The sequence below is a fragment of the Pteropus vampyrus genome, unplaced genomic scaffold (assembly GCF_000151845.1).
Source record: "Pteropus vampyrus isolate Shadow unplaced genomic scaffold, Pvam_2.0 Scaffold353, whole genome shotgun sequence".
Lineage (NCBI taxonomy): Eukaryota > Metazoa > Chordata > Mammalia > Chiroptera > Pteropodidae > Pteropus > Pteropus vampyrus.
This window is the reverse complement of record NW_011889134.1, coordinates 462009-480853: the sequence shown is the minus strand read 5'-3', so window position 1 is coordinate 480853 and position 18845 is coordinate 462009. Positions and strand designations below refer to the sequence as shown.

The 18845-nt window shown below is 36.5% G+C and overlaps 1 protein-coding gene across 5 annotated transcripts in view; it reads right to left on the bottom strand.

The window, feature by feature from the left end:
• Nucleotides 1-493: 493 nt before the first annotated feature.
• The window catches only part of EFHC1 (EF-hand domain containing 1), a 57261-nt gene continuing 38909 nt past the window's right edge, over nucleotides 494-18845 (bottom strand). For all 5 annotated transcript variants that reach the window (XM_011379072.2, XM_023522653.1, XM_023522654.1 and 2 more), the window contains exons 8-12: nucleotides 14402-14615; nucleotides 13862-14009; nucleotides 3480-3690; nucleotides 1935-2040; nucleotides 494-576 (exon numbers count right to left, since the gene is read on the bottom strand). In XM_011379072.2, the coding sequence (XP_011377374.1) occupies nucleotides 1969-2040; nucleotides 3480-3690; nucleotides 13862-14009; nucleotides 14402-14615 (645 nt within the window). In that variant the 3' untranslated portion in view covers nucleotides 494-576; nucleotides 1935-1968. The remainder of the gene's footprint in view (nucleotides 577-1934; nucleotides 2041-3479; nucleotides 3691-13861; nucleotides 14010-14401; nucleotides 14616-18845) is intronic.

Sequence of the window (18845 nt, the reverse complement as noted above, 5' to 3'; positions counted from 1 at the left end):
AGAGAGGAGGGGGGTTTGGGGGGTTGGGAGAATGGGGAGAAGGGATAAAGAAGTATAAATTAGTAGCTGAGGGAAGGTCATGGGGATGGGGAACACAGCATAGAGAATGCAGTTAGCATTAATACATTGGCTAGGTGGAGGGTCGGGAGGGAGGGTGCAATTGGGGGGATTGTTTTGTGAACTATATAGATGTCTAACCAATGTACTGTATACTTGAAACTTAAAAAAAAAAAAAAAGTGCCCTAGTAGAGAGAAAGAGCCAGCCTTTAGGGTCCTGGCCCCAGACACTACATAGGCCAGAAACAGCAATATGGCTGAATGGAGGCAAAGGGAACAGAAACCAGAAGGAAAAAGAAATCCACCTGCCCGACCTCGCCTCCTTCCCCCACAGAAACACACACTACAGGCTTCCAAGCTTGGGCAGGCAGGACGAAACTGGGGCAGGAAGGATAGAGCTCTGTGTTTTTATTTTAGACCGAAATGGACTTTTAAATATTTGAAAGTTAGGTTTTTTTTAATAGCTATGAGTGACTGGAGAAAACAAATCAAAGCATGGATTCTTCTTGAGATATTGACCTGGAACAGAAAAGAGAGAGTCAACATAATACATTTACAGCCCTTTTATTAAAGTAGCTAGAGATGGCTTGGCTCATTAGGAAAGGTAAAACCAAGGGAAGTTTCCCACTAGTTCAGAGAGGGCCCAGCATCCTGGATTGTATATAACTCCATCCTCATTTATACCACTTTTTAGGTTGCAGGGAGGAATCTGAGACAGCATTTATAAGGATGAAGTTGGTGGCAGCTCTGCTTCTAGAAAGTCTGCCAGAGCTCATTAGAAAAACAGTAACTGTTACTAGTCTTTTCCTCCCATCTCAAGGCAGATTCTCTAAATGCAGAGTTTCTAAAGTTTTTTGTTTTTTTTTTTTACTACAACCCACATCAAGAAATACATTTTACATCATGACCCAGTAAATACACACTCTGTTGAAAGTTTCATGTAACAGTACATACTCTACTATTTGTATCACGCTCTGATATTTTCTATTCTATTTCATGTTTTAAAAAAATGCAGGTCCACTAATGGGCCTAGAACCACAGTTTGAAAAATATGGGGTGTTTCTCCCTGTAGTCCTGGGGCAAGCAGGCAGTGGGGGTGGGGCATTGGCTTAGCAGCAATACCAGTACTGTGTGCTTATTTCCAACACCCCAAATGATGCTTCTCTGAGCCAATTCTATCGTTCATAATCACTGTACACCTATATCAGTCAGTGTTATACAGAGATACAGAACCAATAGGATGTATACAGAGAGAACGAGAGTTATAATAATGAATTGGTTCATGTGGTTATGGAGGTTGACAAGTCCCAAGACATGCAGTTAGCAAGCTGGAGATCCAGGAGAGCTGATAGTGTAGTTCTAGTCTGAAGGCCTGCACTCTCAGTCAAGCCCTAGGAAGAGCCAATGTTTCAGTTTAAGTCAGAACCGCAAGGAAAAGCTGATATCACAGTTTGAAGGCAGGAAGGGGGAATTCACTCTTACTTAGAGAATAGTCAGCCTTTTTGTTCTATTCATGCCTTTAATGAGTTAGATGGGGCCCACCTACACTGGGGAGGGCCATGTGCTTTAGTCTAGCAATTCAAATGTTAATCTCATCCAGAAACACCCTCACAGACACACCCAGAAACAGTCTGACCAAATATCGAGGCACCCCAAGGCCCAGTGAACGTGATATATAAAATTAACCATCACAACACCTGTATTACCCCTACCTCCCTAAATAAGGCACTAATCTTAGCTCCTAAAGATACAATTTAATTTAGACTTCAGTAGTAGTAAAATATAAGAAAAAAAAAAAAAGAAAGAAATATAATTTCAAGAGCTCTATAAATGCCTCTGTGAAGAGTACAAGGTATATTTCAAAGAGTAGGTCCAACCTCAGAAAACTGTATTCTCTCATCATCAGCCAGGTCAGTCTGAGAAAGCACGAACAAAGTTGTAGTAGTTAATCCTATCTTCTCCATGAGAGCACAACCTGATTAACTGCAGAAAAGAGCAAAGAGAGCAGGTGAGACAGACATGCAGGCTGCCTCCTGTGTAACTGCAGAGTGTGCTTATTAAAAATGATCCCCAGCCCTGTAAACCAGTTCAGTTTTTATATTCTCAGTTGATTCTGAAATGATCCTCTGAACCTGGTAGGTAAGTCTGGTATTTTCCAGTTACACAATAAAACCAAAGCTCAGATGGAGTAAATGGCCTGCCCAAAATTTCAGGACTAACGTTTGTATTTATAAGGGCATTGGCATTTAAAAAAATATTTTTTTTTAACAAACAAAGCATTTTTAATTGTTTTTATATTCAAATACAAGATTTTGTCTACCCAGTCTGTTCAGAGTAAGACTCTTAAAATAGCAGGTTGCTGCTATCACAGCCTAATAGGAGAATTTAGTTATGTCGCTGCTCAAACCATGTCCCCTGAAACTCAATTATGAGTGGTAGTAGACTGATTTGCTGTGGTTACTTTCATAAGACACATGGAAATCCATCCCACTCCCCTGTCCCACTTTTCACTGACTGCAGTTCCTCTTTCCCATGTCAGGTCACAGATAGTACAAATGATTTAAAAATCAAAATCTGGGCATGAAATCAATCTGGGACTTGGGAAGCTAAATGGATTTTTGGCCCACATGAACAAATACCCTTCTCTCTATCTCTCCAACTCCTTGCTAATGTTCCTGTCTACAAAATATCCTCATCTCCCACCTAGTCACTCTAGCCCTAAAAAAGACTTCCCTAAGTGAATCTTAACTGAGCATCCCTTTTTGCCAAAAGATCTTTGAGGTCTATAGCACCTCAGTGTTCTTAATCAGTGAGAACGTCTCAATGATAATAAGTCAGTAATTGGCAATTGTGGCCAAAATTTTGTTCTGACTTCTAGGGAAACCCTGGCTAAAGGGGTTTATAACGAAAAAAATAAAGGGGAGGGGGCATGAAACACGCTCTTCAATTCAGTCATGAGAATTCTAGGAGAATGTTGATGTCTATTCTCCATTTGCAGCTGGCCATGTGACTTCTGCTGACAGATGCCACTGTCTCTGGGTAGTGGCCACGCCCTCTTCCATGCTACTCCTACTGATGGTTTTAACGTACTTATTGGCCATGAAGGCTGTCAAAAGCTGCCCACCGACCCGCTCAATCCAGGTCTGAGTCTTCCCTTGGTGGCTGCCCCTCCAGGACCACCTCCTTCAGCCCTGACATGCTGCCCTGTGCTATCTAGCCCCATACTACTTAAAGAAGTGTCTTGCAACAGCAATTAGAAAAGAATGCCAAGGGGATAACCATAATCAGGACCAAATAGGAGATCTAATTACAACATCTTAGATCTTCCCCAGTTAAAACAAAATATAGATGCAGTTGCTTTCAAGAGAGAATAAATGTTGCTCAGCCTTTACAATTAGCCCAGAAGAGGAACGCACACTGACCTCCTTAATCAAGGAATCATCAATTGGGACATTAAGAGAGTCACAGATTTTAAAGAACATCTCTTTGTCCACATATCCCGAAGCTTCCTTGTCACAAGTTTGAAATGCCTCAAGCATGTTTTCTTTCCACGGATGATCTTTCAGTTGCTTCTGGATTGTGTCTATTAACGCTTCCAGTTCTTGCACACCTGGATCCACGTCAATATGCTTGCTATAGAGAAAAGAAGGAAGTGATTGAACATGGTATTTATTCTTGACTAATCTTATCTCAGTGGCCAAAGTTCTCACTTGGTGAAGTCAGGGAAGCTTCTAATGACAAACAGCTTTCGCGCTGAGCTGACCAATAGCTGAACACTTGCCTGCAGAGCTGGCTGAGGGCTGACCTCCACATCACGATGGCCTGATTAGGGGCAGTTTCTGAACTGAAGCGCAGCCTCCCTTGCTGCCATCTATTGAATCACCAGAGAGTCAATTCTAACAAAACCACCATTCCAAGTCTCATGTTTGTGGGAATCACATGACTGTTTCTTAATGTTGTTGCAGACCTACATCATTTGTCACATCATCTTGAAATAAATGTCTGACTTTAAAAAATATTTATCTATAACTCTGTAGACAGGAATCTCTTATACTTTTAACATTCCTTCTCCAATTTATTCCGAGTTCTGTGAAAGGTTATCTATGGAATTTAAGAGACTAATCTCTGTGGGGGATTGAGAAGTTTAGGCTTAGCATTTACTGAAATGAAAAGAGGTTAGTAACCCAGAATATTGGAGAGAGGGAGATCTAATCTCTTCAAATCATAGCCAAAATAAGCAGAAGTCTGATTTTTATTTCCTCTGAACATGAAGGTACAGTTATAAAATTAAAAAATTTTAGAGCTAGAAAGAACTCTGTTTCATCTTCACAAATCTGTTTTGGAATAAAATGTGGCTCAAATAAACTCAGTGAGCACTCCTCCTTTTTTCAGTGATGAGAAAACTGACATGAGAACCACGGTGACTCTTCCCAGCTCTCACATCAGAGGCAAGACCAGAAGTGACGTCTCACTTGAGTTCTAACTTGTTTTTGCAAGTATGCCCAACCCCTTTCACTGAACCTCTCTCCTTCCAGGCCTTCACAATACCGAATCACCATTGCTTTTTTTGTTCCTATTCTTTCTTGTATATAATATTCGAAAAGTTTGCTGTTCACAATGGCCTTTAAACTTATTTCCCTTTTTACCTGGTGGCAACCCTTGTTGGAAGAAGTATAAAGTGATATAACCCTTCAGGAACAATTTAGAAACATAAAGCAACAACCCAGAAAAAGATTTTCAAATAATTTATCCAAAGGAAATAATCATGAGTTGTACAGAAAGATAGATCTATAAAGCTTTTTTGGGATAGCCTATATGTAAAAAAAAAAGTCCTAAAATCAGGAATTGGTTAAATAATATACATTACAATAAGGCAGTGTAATAATAATCCAGCACTGACAATGTTGCAGAAAGTGTAAAAAGATAAGTCGTTAGTGAGAAAATCAAGGTGCAAAAGTGTGTACAGCATGTTACTTTTTGTGTAAAAAGTTGTGAGGGAATAAGAATATATATTTAAATTTGCTTGTATTGTACAAAGAAACTCTGGGAATGCATATGGAGAACAGAGGGTAAGAAGTAGGTGGGAAGAAGATGGGGTGGGAGCAAAACTTTTCTTTGGTCCCTTCACATATATAAACCCATATAAATGTAATACCTATTCAAAAAGTTAAACTATCAATATACTATTTAATATATTTAATATAATATTTTATGATATCAGAAATGTTCATGATATACTATCAAATGAAAAAAGCTGGTAAATCATATTACATTTTATATGCATATTAAAATAATATAAGAAGTAGTCACCTCTGGGTTACAGAATTTTAAGAAATAATTTTGCTTATTTCTATTTGTATTTCCTAAATTTTTATTCTTTGAGTGTTTTTATTCAGGGCATGTGTTACTTTTGCAGTAAGACGAAAACAATAAAATTGTAATCAAAATCTTCAATATCTAAATGCTGTCTAGCATTATTTATTATAGAAGCAGATTATGTTTATCTGATAGGTATGATTCCAATCTTATATACTAAATTACGAATGACTGCCAGGGAGCTATTTTAATGGCAGAAAGCAGTAAAACCTCAATCTTCCATATCATCCCAGGAGTTTGACCCACAGGGCGTATAAATTTAAAATGTGATCATCTAATCATCTTGTGAAGAGAAGATAACTCCTCATTCCCTGAAGAAACTAGATATTGTACTGCTTCGTACAACCGGGGAAATGCCCATGGCATCTGCTGCCTTTGAGTAAAATAGAGTAAATTCAGAGAGCTTGCAACAGGTGGTACTGTTTAAGACAGTTACAGCACCTACTTTATTTCAGGGGCCCAAGCCAGGGCCTGTTCTTTAGGAGAGCTGCAAGACCCAAGGTAAGGTCTGTTCCATGGGTTAACAAGGGATCATACGGGAGAGCTGATTATCCTTAACGGGGACTGCCAACTGAGGGAGGTGGCTAGGCTCCCAACATGCTAGGTGTGGACTCTGTGACAAGCCCTCCAATGCCCTACCTTTACTTTCCATAAGGGCAAATGTGATTTGATAGGGTGATTAATCTCTCATAGGTAAGAGAGATGTCATGGTTTTGTCTGTTCTTAGAATATTTTGCTACAAGCATCCTAACAAAGCCCTCCACTTATTAAGACTAAATGGAATTCATGTATTTTCTTAAGAAGCAAATAGTCTGTGATCTTGTTCTTGCTAATGTTTTTTTGTTTGTTTGTTTTGTTGGTTTTTTTGGGGGGATGGGGAGCACTCTGATACCAACAATATGTTAGAGCTTTAAAGTGTGGCCATTTCAATTGCAAAGGTTCAGCGCTGACCTTAGTTCTTGATACATGATCCAGGGAATAAGAACTTTGTATATTCTCACTGTTGGTGGGAATGTAAATTGGTACAGTCATTATGGAAAACAGTGTGGTAGTTCTTCAAAAAGTTAAAAATAAAACTAAAGACTATATGATCCAGCAATCACACTTCTGGATGCATACGGAAGGAAACAAAATTAGTACCTCAAAGAGACATCTGCACTCTCATACTCAAGAGCCAAGATTTGGAAACAATGTAAGTGTTCACTGACAGATTTAAAAAATGATTCTATTATACATCTGTATGTATATATATAAATAAATATGGACTATATATAATGGATATGAAATATACATGTAATGGAATATGTGGAATATAATGGAATATTATTCAGACATAAAAAGAAAGAAAGCCTGCCATTTGTAATGCCATGAATAAACCTGAAGGACATATGCTTAGTGAAATAGCCCAGATAGAGAAAGTTAAATACTGTATGGTCTCATTTATATGTAGAATCTTTAAAAACTCAAGCTCATAGAAACAGAGAGTAGAAACAGTTGTTGCTGGGGGCTAGGGGTTGAGGCAGGGGGAAGGGAGATGTTGATCAAAGGGTACAAACTCAGTTATGAGATGAGTACGTTCTGGGGATCTAATGTATAGTATGAAGCCTATACTATACATACCGTTAATCATACTGTACTGTACACTTGAGATTTACTAAGAGAGTGGATCTTAAGCATTCCCACCACACACAAAAGATAAATGGTAACTATGTGACATGATAAATGTGTTAATTAACTTGATTGTCAAAATCATTTCATAATGTATATTTATATCAAATCATCATATCATACACTTTAAATATGTACAATTTTGTCAATTATACCTCAATAAAAGTGATGAATTTGGAGTCAAGTCCCATGATGACTGGTTTGCTAACAGTGTGAAAAATGGATTAAGGAAGACAGTGGAGGCGGAAAGATGAGTTAGGAGACACTGAGGAAGCCTAGGTAAGCAGTAGTGGGAGTATAGACACTGGCGTGTCATCCTCTTCTCCCTCCTAATAGAGCCCTTATTTTGCGTGGAGCAGCAGTTAGGAATGGCCATGCGATACAGTCCAGACAACGAGATGTAAGCAGAAGTTGCTAGGTGGGGCTTCTGGATAAGCTCTTGAAAAACAGGAAAGACGTGATGAGATTGGCTTTTCAGTCTTTGACCCTTTGTCCTTCCCCTTCTTCCTGACTAGAATACAGATGCAATGCTGGAGATGAAACATTCACTTTGTGGCCACAGAGTAAAACACATGCGGACAAAAGCTACTTGCTAAGGATGTCTAAGATAGAAAAAGTCAGGTCTCTGTTGGCATTCTAAAGGTGCCACACCAGATCCAGACTGCTGACCTCCGGACATTGTGTTCCCTAAGAAATATAAAACTCCACTGGGTTAAGCTAATATAAGTTTGTTTCTGTTATTATTGTTGTTTATCTTATGTACAGAGAAATGCAACTCCTAACTGATTGAGTACTTTAAATTGGGAAATAGTGGTAAGAATAAAATGGAGACATCAGACACAAGAGACATTGTAGAATAAAATAAAAAGAAATTAGCAACTCCTTGAATATGGTCAAAAGTATCTCTAAGGTCTCAAATCAAGACAAATGGAACTCTGCTGTGATTAAGAGAAAGAGGAAGAGGGGAATTAACATTTATTGCTTCCCTCCTGTGTGCTAGACACTATCCTGGTACTTTACATATATTATTACAACTTATTGTTATCACAACTCACTGTTATCACAACTTTATGAGACAGATAAACAAAAAGGAGGAGGAGGAAGAGAATGTATGCTAGAAAGATGAATACAACGATGGTTTCATTTTTTAGTTGCACAAAGTATGAGGTGCTGATGACTCAGCTAGATAGAGACACACCCTACAGGCAGATAGGAATCTAAGAAAAGAATCAGGAGAATGGTCAAGACGGAGAGCAACTTATTTAGACAATGCAATGAGATGAGATGAGATTTCAAGAGAGCTTAGAGAAAACAAACTAGAAGCCCAAACACAGGACCTCAAGAAACACCAATCTAGTAGATACAAGTAGGGAAAAGATACAACAAATAGGCTTTTAGAGAATAGGAGGAATAACAGAGGCTCTGACTTATTAGAACTCAAGAGAGAGGGTTTCACAAAAGAAAAAATAAACAAATGAGACTACATCAAACTAAAAAGTTTTACATAACAAAGAAAATCATCAACAAAAAGAAATGACAACCTACTAAAGGAAGAAGAAATTTGCCAATGATACATCTGATAAGGGGTTAATATCCAAAATTATTTATACAGAACTCATGCAACTCAACATTAAAAAACAAACGACCTGATTAAAAAATGGACAAAGGACCTAAATATGCATTTCTCCAAAGAGGACATTCGGATGGCCACTAGACATATGAAGAGATGTTCCACTTCGCTATCATCGGAGAAATGCAAATTAAAAGCACAATGAGATATCACTTCACACCCTTAATGGCTATCATCAATAAATCAAAAACAAACAAACAAACAAAAAACAAGCATTGGCAAGAATGTGGAGAAAAGGGAACTCTTGTGCACTGTTGGTGGGATTGCAAACTGGTATAGCCACTATGGAAAAGAGTATGGAGGTTCCTCCAAAAATTAAAAATAGAACTACCTTTTGACCCAGCAATTAATTACACTTTTGGGCATTACCAAAGAAAACCACACAAATTTGAAAGTATATGTGTACCCCTATGTTCACTGCAGCACTTTTTATAATAGCCAAGATATGGAAGCAACCTGATGTCCATCAACAGACGATTGGATAAAGAAGAGATGGTAGCTATATACAATAGAATATTACTCAGCCATAAAAAAATCTTGTCATTTGCAATAACATGGATGGACCTAGAGAGTATTATGCTAAGTGAAAGACAAATACCATATGAGTTTACTTATATGTGGAATCTGAGGAACAAAATAAACCAACCAACCAAAAACAGACTCATACAAACAGAGAACAAACTGGTGATTGTCACATGGGAGTGGGGTTTGGAAGGCTAGGTTTAAAGCTGGCAGTTACTAAATAGTCACAGGAATGCGAAGTATAGCATAGGGAATATAGTCAGTAATACAGTAATAACCATGAACAGTGCCAAGTGGTACTAGACTAATTGGGGAATCACTTCATAAATTATATAACTATCCAACAACTGTACTATATACTTGAAACTAATATAAAATAATACTGAATGTCAACTCTAATTGAAAAATAAAAATTAAAAAAAGAATGAAGGTTCCAAAACAGGGGTGGTAAAGAATAATTTATATTATATGTAGTTGAAAAGGCTAAACACTAGACCAAGGGTTGGCAAACTCCAGCCCACAGGCCAAAGCCAGCCTGCTGCCTATTGTTCTAAATAATGCTGAATCGTAATATAGCCATCACACCCATTCATTTACATTTGTCTATGGCTGCTTTCACCCTATACGGATAGAGTTGAGTAGTTACAACAGAGATAGTATGACCCACAAAACCTAAACTGTTCACTACCTACCTCTTTACAAAAGAGTTTTCCAACTGCTCTCTCTCATATATTTGCCTAATAATTTACTAAGGTCTGGGAGATGATGCAAGCTCAAGTATCTGTTGAATTAATGAAAAAATGACAAGAGACCATTAGATTAGGAAACAATAATCTTCAAGAAAGCAATTTATGAAGTTTTATAGAGCAGTCAGAAATGCGAGCTACTTATCTCTGACAAGAAGTTAAAGAGAAGACAAGTAATCATGCAGAAACATTCTAAGGTAAATAGTGGGAAAACTGAAGAGGCTCACATTGGATCATTTGCTCATATTTGAGACCAACTGCAAAGTAAATGTGGAAGAACTTGGGGCTTACGGAAAATGGACAAAGCAAGGGAGAAGCTGAAGAGCACAAATGGGCATGCTAACAGAACAAAAATAATATGTATGAATACATGTGTGTATTTATGCTATTCACACATGTAGAGATCCTGTAGAGGGGTGGATTAATGAGTATTTGTTTTAAGTCTGAGTCCAGTATATTGCAGTGAGGACCCAAAGCCCAAAAGAACTTCAGATGATGTTGATTTACCGAAGCATTATTTTAATTTTCTGACTTAGTAAAAGAAATGGCTAACTCCAAATTTCATCCTGTAACTAACATTTGATATAAAAATTACTCAGGCTTGACAAGTACTTGGGATCCACTTTAATTACTCTTAGCAATGATTAGTCGAATAAAGGATTTGTGTGTCCTCTTTTTTTATCAGATGGGAGGAATTGGAAGCCAAAGACGGAATGGCTAGAAGACACGAAAGGCGTACCACTTGTATTCCTATCCTCTTCTAGTATTTTCTCTCTCTCTGACCCATCAAAAGAAGAGAGAGGAGTGGTGACTCATATAAGAATAGCAAAGGATCTCTTAAGCCAGAACTTGAATTTCTCTTTATTTTCATTGGTATCTCATTCCAAGGGCCACAGCACTATCTTTTTCTTATTACTAAATGAGAAAAAAAAAATCTATTGGTAGTACGCCAAAGCAAGAAGCTTTCCATTATTGCTGGTATTTGCACAGACATGAAAAAATTATAGAAAAACACTTTTGAGAAGTATTTGAATGAAATGTATGATCATGATCTCAACTCAAGCCTTAATATTGCCCAGCCCTCAAACTATGCTTCTCTAGTCCATTCACCCTCCCACTTTCTTAGACAGTTGCTGTATTTTGTCAGGCTTGAGACAACACTTTTTTTTCACATGTTTTACATCTGTGGAATCAAGATGTAGTTTTTAATTGATGGTAAATATCAACTATAAATTATAGTTTTTTCTTTCTTAGTAGCAGATAAAATAATTCTATGTATTTATTTTCATTTTATTTTTATATTCATTTTATTTTATTTATGTAGTCAGTAGAGCATTTCACAACTTTCCTCTCTTCTGAAACCTCCAACATCTCCTCAACCTCATTCTTTCTACTGTACTACTATATTGAAAACAATAACACAATAAGAAGGATCCCTCAACCATATGTACCCACCTACCAGCATCTGAATCCACACATTCTGCCACCTTCCTGCCTGTTACCACAGATTAATGTTTCAAAGAGTAATCCCAGCAGCCCTGGAGGTTCCCAAGACCCTTTTGTAAGGTCAAAACTATTCTCATAATAATGCTAAATCATGATTTGCTTTTTCACTCTTGTTTTCTCAAAAATGCACAGTGGAGTTTTCCAAAGGTTACATGGTGAATTATATCACAGTAGGCTCAGTACAGAAGCAGATGAAAATAGAGCTGTCTTCTATTAATAAAGTTGGATGTTAAAGAGAGTTGCAAAACTGTAAAACAATGCCACTCTTCTCGCTAATTTTTTTTGTTTAGGAAAATACAGTAATTTTTCATAAAACTCATGTTATTTTCATTAACATAAAATGGGTTTATTTTTTACATTAATATTTTTAAATGTCTCAGATATAATCTCTAATTTTGTAGATATCAATAGCTATAAACTACATATACAAAAAGCTTTTGAGATCCTGAAACATTTAAAAGTGACTGTAATGAAAAGGATGGACATATTCCAGATGCCAGCAAAAAACTGCTGTTAAAAACTCTCAGAGATATTTCGCTGTCTTTAAAGGAACTCTAGGAGATATTTCACAACACTGAAAGCAAAAATAATAAAATGCTGGAAGCTGTTCTAAACTTAGAAAGGAATATGACAATTTGCCAAGGCATAGAAAAGATGTTCACTCTGTATCATAAGTTATATGATGAGAAAAAGCAAGCAATGTTCAAACTACTCTTGATAAGTTTTTTACAAAGAAATAAAACACTTTAATTCTCAATGTTGCCAATGTTTTAAATGACAGTGCTAAATAAAAATTAGTTTTATTATTTTTTTCATTTTCCTATATATTTATAACCATCAGAGTTTTTCGTGTTTTGACAAAAAAATTTTGAAGGTCACAGAACAATATTAAATTTTCCTTTTATTAATATTGTTTTGCACAGTCATTTTTACAGTCCCATACTACTGTGCAAACTCTGTTTGGCTTCCAGGATACCACACCCACTTGGTTTTCTTCCTGTTTCACTAGTTCTCCTACTCAGTCTTCTCTCCTCAACTCCAAGTGTTGGAGGACCCAAGAGATCAGTCCTTGGAGCCATTTTCTTCTTTATCGACACTGACCCCCTTAGAGATTTCACCCAGCCTTGTGTCTTAAAATATCATCTACATGCCAACACTCCCGCATTTACATCTCTTGCCTGAACTCCAGATTTATATATCCAACAGCGTGTTTAATATCTCCACTTGGATATCTAATAGCTATCTTAATCCTAGTCTATCCAAAAGGGAAATCTTCCCTTCCCCCCAGAAAACCTCCTCTATCCCATCTCAGATGAATATCTTCCCTATCTCAGATGGCAACTCCTTCCTTCCAGTTGTTCAGGCCAAAAACCTTGGAGTCATCTTTAACTACTGTCTCTTATATCTATAATATACCTTCAAAATAAGTCCAAAATCAGATCACTTCTCCCCACCTTCACTGATACTACCCTGGTCTACATACCATCATCTCCTGCCTAGATTATTGCAATATTTTCCCAATTTCTCTCCTATTCTACTCATAACACAATAGTTCTTTAAAATATGTCAAATCTTGCTGCTCCCTCTACTCAGAACCGCACATGGCTCTCCATTTCACTCAGAGAAAAGCCAACATCTTTCCAAAGACCTAGTGGGTCCTAACAACCGGGCCCCTTGTTGGTTTCCTATCTCTCTCTCTTACTTCCTCCCTTCCTCTCATGCCATTCCAGCCACTGTCACTGACCTACTTCTTGCCAGTGTTACTTCGGTACTCTAGATGTGCTGCTACTAGGGCCTGAGCACTCACCACTCCCTCTTCCTGGAAAGCTCTTCCTCCAGATATCCACGTGGCTAACTCCTTTACCTGTGAGTGGTTGCTCAGCATCACCTTCTCAAGATGTGACCACTTCCCCTGATCAACTGCAACCCATCACCACCCTCCAGAAATCCTTATCACCCTTATTTTGCTCTACTTTTCCATAGTATTCATCACCCAATATATTGTATAATTTACTGGTGTTGTTTACTGGCAACCTCCCACTTCTTCGAAGGTTAACTCCAAGAGGGCAGCAACTTCTTTTCTATTTTGTTTAATATAAAAGCCCAAGAGCCTAGTGATAGTATCTGACAAACACTAGGTATGTGGTAATTATTTGCTAAATAAAGCTGAAAAAGTTGCAATTTACTATTTGTTATATTGGATCCGGAAAACCTTCTGTGTAAAACTAATAACTCCTACTTGGTGAAGGAAATCTAAAAATCTAAAATATGATTACCCATTTATTTTATCAAGAACTATTTCCCGAATATCTCGTTTGTACCAAAGCCAAAACAGATCCTAAACAATCAAACATACTTTTCCAATTCTGCTGTAGGAGCTCCTCGCTTTTGAATATGTTTCTGAATTGACAAGAGTGCTTCTGGTGAATATTGGGAAGCATTGCTCTCCATATATTTCAAGACATAGTCATCTGTATCAAGGATGATGAACCGGTGGCCAAACACTGGGAGAGGATAGAAATACACTTAGATTGGTTATGTTTTTATCATGCAATCAGGAGTAAAATAATACTGATCCTCCAATGACAAATTCACAGATATGCAATTGTGGCTAGACTAATGAACTTTCAATAGCTCTTTATACTAATGTTCAGTCATTTGCTCAGTGTTTAGGAAGCTCAGGGTCTACATCTATAGCCAACAAATGCAACCAATTTACAGTTTAATTGATAAGGAGAGAGATTAAGACACTCTACCACATATACAAGAATATTAACTTTATCTCGGCTGGAATGCGGCCTAACTGCCTCTTATAAGGGTTAATTGAATTAAATTACAACTAAGAAGAATTCATTCATTTGGCTAGTAGGAAAGCCTAAACTGTGTGTAGACCTACCTTCAATCACAGCACCAATGAAGAAGTCACTAGGCCCATAGTAAATGGGGTTTTCCACGGAAGAGTGTGGTTTGACAACTTTAGTTTTGCCCAGGTACTTGCCCCCAATGATACCGGAATTACGAACAGGAGGCTCAAAGATACTGATCATGTCAGTGGCTAGAAAATAAGAGAAGACAAATCTGCGGTCTTTGTCTTCTGGGATGGGGGATTCCTAGAAAGGTGAAGAAAAAGGAATATTATGAAGGTACATAAACTATCCAGATGCCCCAAATTTACCCTACAGGGACAGGGTTTATAATATAAACCTACTAGATAAACTATAACACAGATGAACAGTATGGGAGAATTCTTATGGCCTAGAAAGGACATGACACATCTAAAGGAGGCTACCCCAACCCAACTCCAGTAGATTGTTGCTTCGTGGGAAGGTAGGCCAATGTTGCTATATCTTCCAATTTTTCGTGAGAAGATAGAAATCTGGATTACTGTAGAAAACCCTGATTTTAACATGTTGAGTTCAACTCATTTAAAGCACTATTCAGGCCAAACAAAGCACATTAGTGGGCTACATTCTGCTCTCAGGCTGCCAGTTTGAGACCCCTTGGCTGACATTATGTTCAACTTCATGGACACTTAAGATGATTATGCAAAGTTTAGTTCTTTAAACAAATACATCTATATACATAATTTTAAAAAGAAAACTTAAGGGAGGAATGAGTAATACATATCATAGAGTTGAAAGTGAGTCTGAGAAATTATCATGTAGATGAGACTTTTCCTAAATCAAATCGCTGAGAGTGATCACAACCCTTGAGCAACAAATTCCAGATTGAACAAGCTTAAATACAGACATGCTTATTCTTGACTAAAATCCTCTCATATTGCAACATCAGCACTATCTTCTCATCCAGACCATAGAATTATTTGTGTAATAATTTCTCGTTTGTCAAAGAAAGACATTGGGTTTCCTCTTAATAAGATAATTTCTTCATATCATTCCCTGATCTAATAGTCTCCAACTTTTTTTTTGGACACCCCTATAAAATTTTTTAAACTAACACCCACAATATAGTTAATAAAAATCAAACCATATCGCTTTTCTGCTCTCAAATTTCCAGAGGATTCCCATTACACTCAGAACAAAATACAAAGTTCTGAGCAGGGCTACAGATGGGGTGTACCAAGAGGATAAGGAGAATAGTTCCTCAGTCTGCTCTTGTCTTTCATGACCTTGACCCTTTTCAAGAGTACTGTTCAATAATTCAATATCCTATCCCTCCCCCACAAAAAAAGCCATTATTTTGAGTTTTACTACAAAGCAGGAAAACCTAAAGTTTTGTTTTGCCTGTCTTTTTATTTTCATATAAATAAAATTACATAATATGTATATATTATTTTGTGTCTGAATTCTTACATTCAAAATTGTTATGTGACTTATCTTTGTTATGTGTAGCTGTAGCTCATTAATTTCCGTTGCTCAACAGAATTCAAACAATTTGCATAAATATGCCATAATTTATTTATCCACTCTCCTATAGATGGACATTTAGGTTTGTTTTTGGCTATCATAAATTATGCTGTTATGAACATTCTTATCTCTTGGTGTACATATAGTGAGTGTACCTTTTTGGCACAATCTAGTCTACTTGATTAGGCCAAACTGTTTTCCTAAGTGAGTATGTTACTGAAAATGAGATTTCCTGTTGCTCCATATTCTTACCAACACATTAATCATCTTGGTGGGTGAGAAGACGCGATTCTTTGTGGTTATAATTTGCACTTTTCTGATCACTAAAGAGGCTGAGTACCATTTCATGTTTATTGGCCTTTTGGATATCCTCTTTTGTAAAATGCCTATTCAAGTTTCTTGCTTATTTTTAAAAATGATTTTAGAATGTTCTTTAGACATTCTGAATGAGTTCTTAGTTGACTTCTGTAGTAATATCTTCTCCCACTCTGACCTTGCCTTTTTTTACTCTCTTAATGGTGTTTTTTTTTTTTTTTTGAGAAATGGAAACTTTCCATTTTAATGTAGTCAAACATCAATTTTTGAAACAATTACTGCTTTTTGTGTCCTGCTAAAAAAAATCTTTCCCTACTACAAGGTTAAAATCATATTATCATTAAGAAGTTTTATTGCTTTGTCTTTTACATTTAAATCTTAAATCCACTCAGAACTGCTTTCTGTATTTGGTATGAGGTGTAGTCAAATTTTCTTCTTTTTTTCCTCCATATAAATATCTAATTGTTTTAACATAATTTATTGAAAAGACCATCTTTACCTAACCTCTCAACAGTGTCATATTTGTCATATATCTTAAGTGTGTGGGGGTCTGTTTCTAGGCTAATCTACTCCATAGGCCTAATTATCTATCTTTGCACAGATACTATATTGTCTTTTTTTTATATGACTTTTTAATATATTGCGATATTTTGTTGAGCAAATCCACCAATCTTGTTCTCTAAGAATATCTTGGCTATTCTTGGTGCTTTAAATCTCCACATAAATCACAGAATGAGTTTGTCAGTCTGCAAAAATGAAAGCCTTTGGGGTTTTATTGTAATTGCTTTGAAACCATAAATCAATTTGGGACAAATACCTTTATAATATTGAATTTTCTAATCAGTTAACACAGTATGTCCCTTCACGTATTTAGGTCTTCTTTAATTTTCTCTCAATAATATTTTAGGTATTATATACCTTTTATTTTCATTTATTCCTAAGAATTTAATATTTTTGAAGCTATAGTAAATAGCATTTTTCTAACTTTATTTTTTGTTTGTTGCTATTTATACATTGATTCTATTAACATAAAATGTAGAGTCTTTTCTATTTTCTACATATATAATCATTCATCTTAGATAATGACAGTTTTATTTCTTCCTTTTAAATCCTTACAGCCTTTATTTCCCTTTTAGTTTTACTGTTCTAGCTAGGACCTCCAGTACAATATTGAATAGAAGGTGATAAAAAGCAGTCATGCCTGTTCCTAATCTCAGAGAGTACAGTCTCAGCATTTCATCACTGAGTATGCTGTTTGCAGTAGATTTTTGGTAGAGATCCTTTATTAGATGAAGAAAATTCCTTTATCCCTTATTTACTGTTTTGTTTTAAAACCATAATAGATGAATTTTATCACATACTTTGCTGCATTTAATCTTTTTTTTCTTTTGTTACTGTGATAATTTTTCAAAATGGAAATGCTTTATTTCTTTACCTGCTGAAATTTTCAATATTCTCTTTTATATCCTTAAACATAGTAAATATAGTTGTTGTTTTTTTAAGTTGGAGTTTGATACCACCAGTATTTGAAGCCGCCATAGATCTATTTCTATCGTCTGTTGTTTCTGCTCATTTTCCTTCATATCTTTTTGGGTTTTGTCTTTTTGGATATTGTATTATTAATATTGTTTTTTGAATGAGTGCCACATATTGTATTTGTTAAATTGTTTGTAGAAATAACTTGAAGCCTGGGATGATGCTATCTTCAGAAAATTTACATTTGCTTCTGCCAGACACCAAGGATCATTAGTAATCCAGTATTGCCCTAATCTAATTTCTGGAACTAAGATAATTGAGGGATTGAGCTCATTCTGTTATCAAAGCCAGATAACAGTCCCTTCAAGGATTAGCCATTTACAGACTAAAGCACAGAGGGTTTAACAGGTGTTTCTGCCTTTGATAGGTCCTGATTTGCAGTTTGCCCTCACTTCTGGGCGCCACAAACATTCTCAGGAGAAAAACGGCCTCATTTTTCAGGTTCACCTCTCTAGTTTTCAATATTCTCCTGGTTCTTGCTCAGTGATTCTTCACATGTTACTCGTTCAGTACCTTCAAGCAGTAGAACACACACCACACACACACACACACACACACACACACACACACACACACACACACGCAGCAGTTTTTCTAGTGGTCCTCAGCAGCAGGGCTGATCCAAATTATCTAGACCTACTCTTCAAACTTTTGTGACATATAATATTTGCCTGGGTTATTTGAAGACTGTAGTAACATAGACACATAGAATACTGCAGTCAATATAAATGTATTCTTTTTCTTCATTTAGCAATATCAAACATTAATCATAGCAATTTTTATAATCAATTATGTAATAATTTCTTTAGGATATTCAGGTAGGGAAAGTAAGCTTACAATTATGTAGTTTATAAACTCATGTGGGTCTTTTTCTTTTTCATAGCCTAAGCTTTATACTTGTTCTTGATCAAAAGAACGCTGGGTTGAGGATTCTGAGAGCTGCAAGTATAAGACTTTTTTCCAACTTCTCTCCCTCGCGGTGACTCCTCATGTCACCTTCTTGATAGTTTTGGTAATAGTTTTGGTAACTATTTTTCTGTAGTAAAAACACCTATAATACTCTTTTCTCTACTGCCTCTCTCATATATAAGATGGCAGTATTAAAATTGCTTACACTGAATA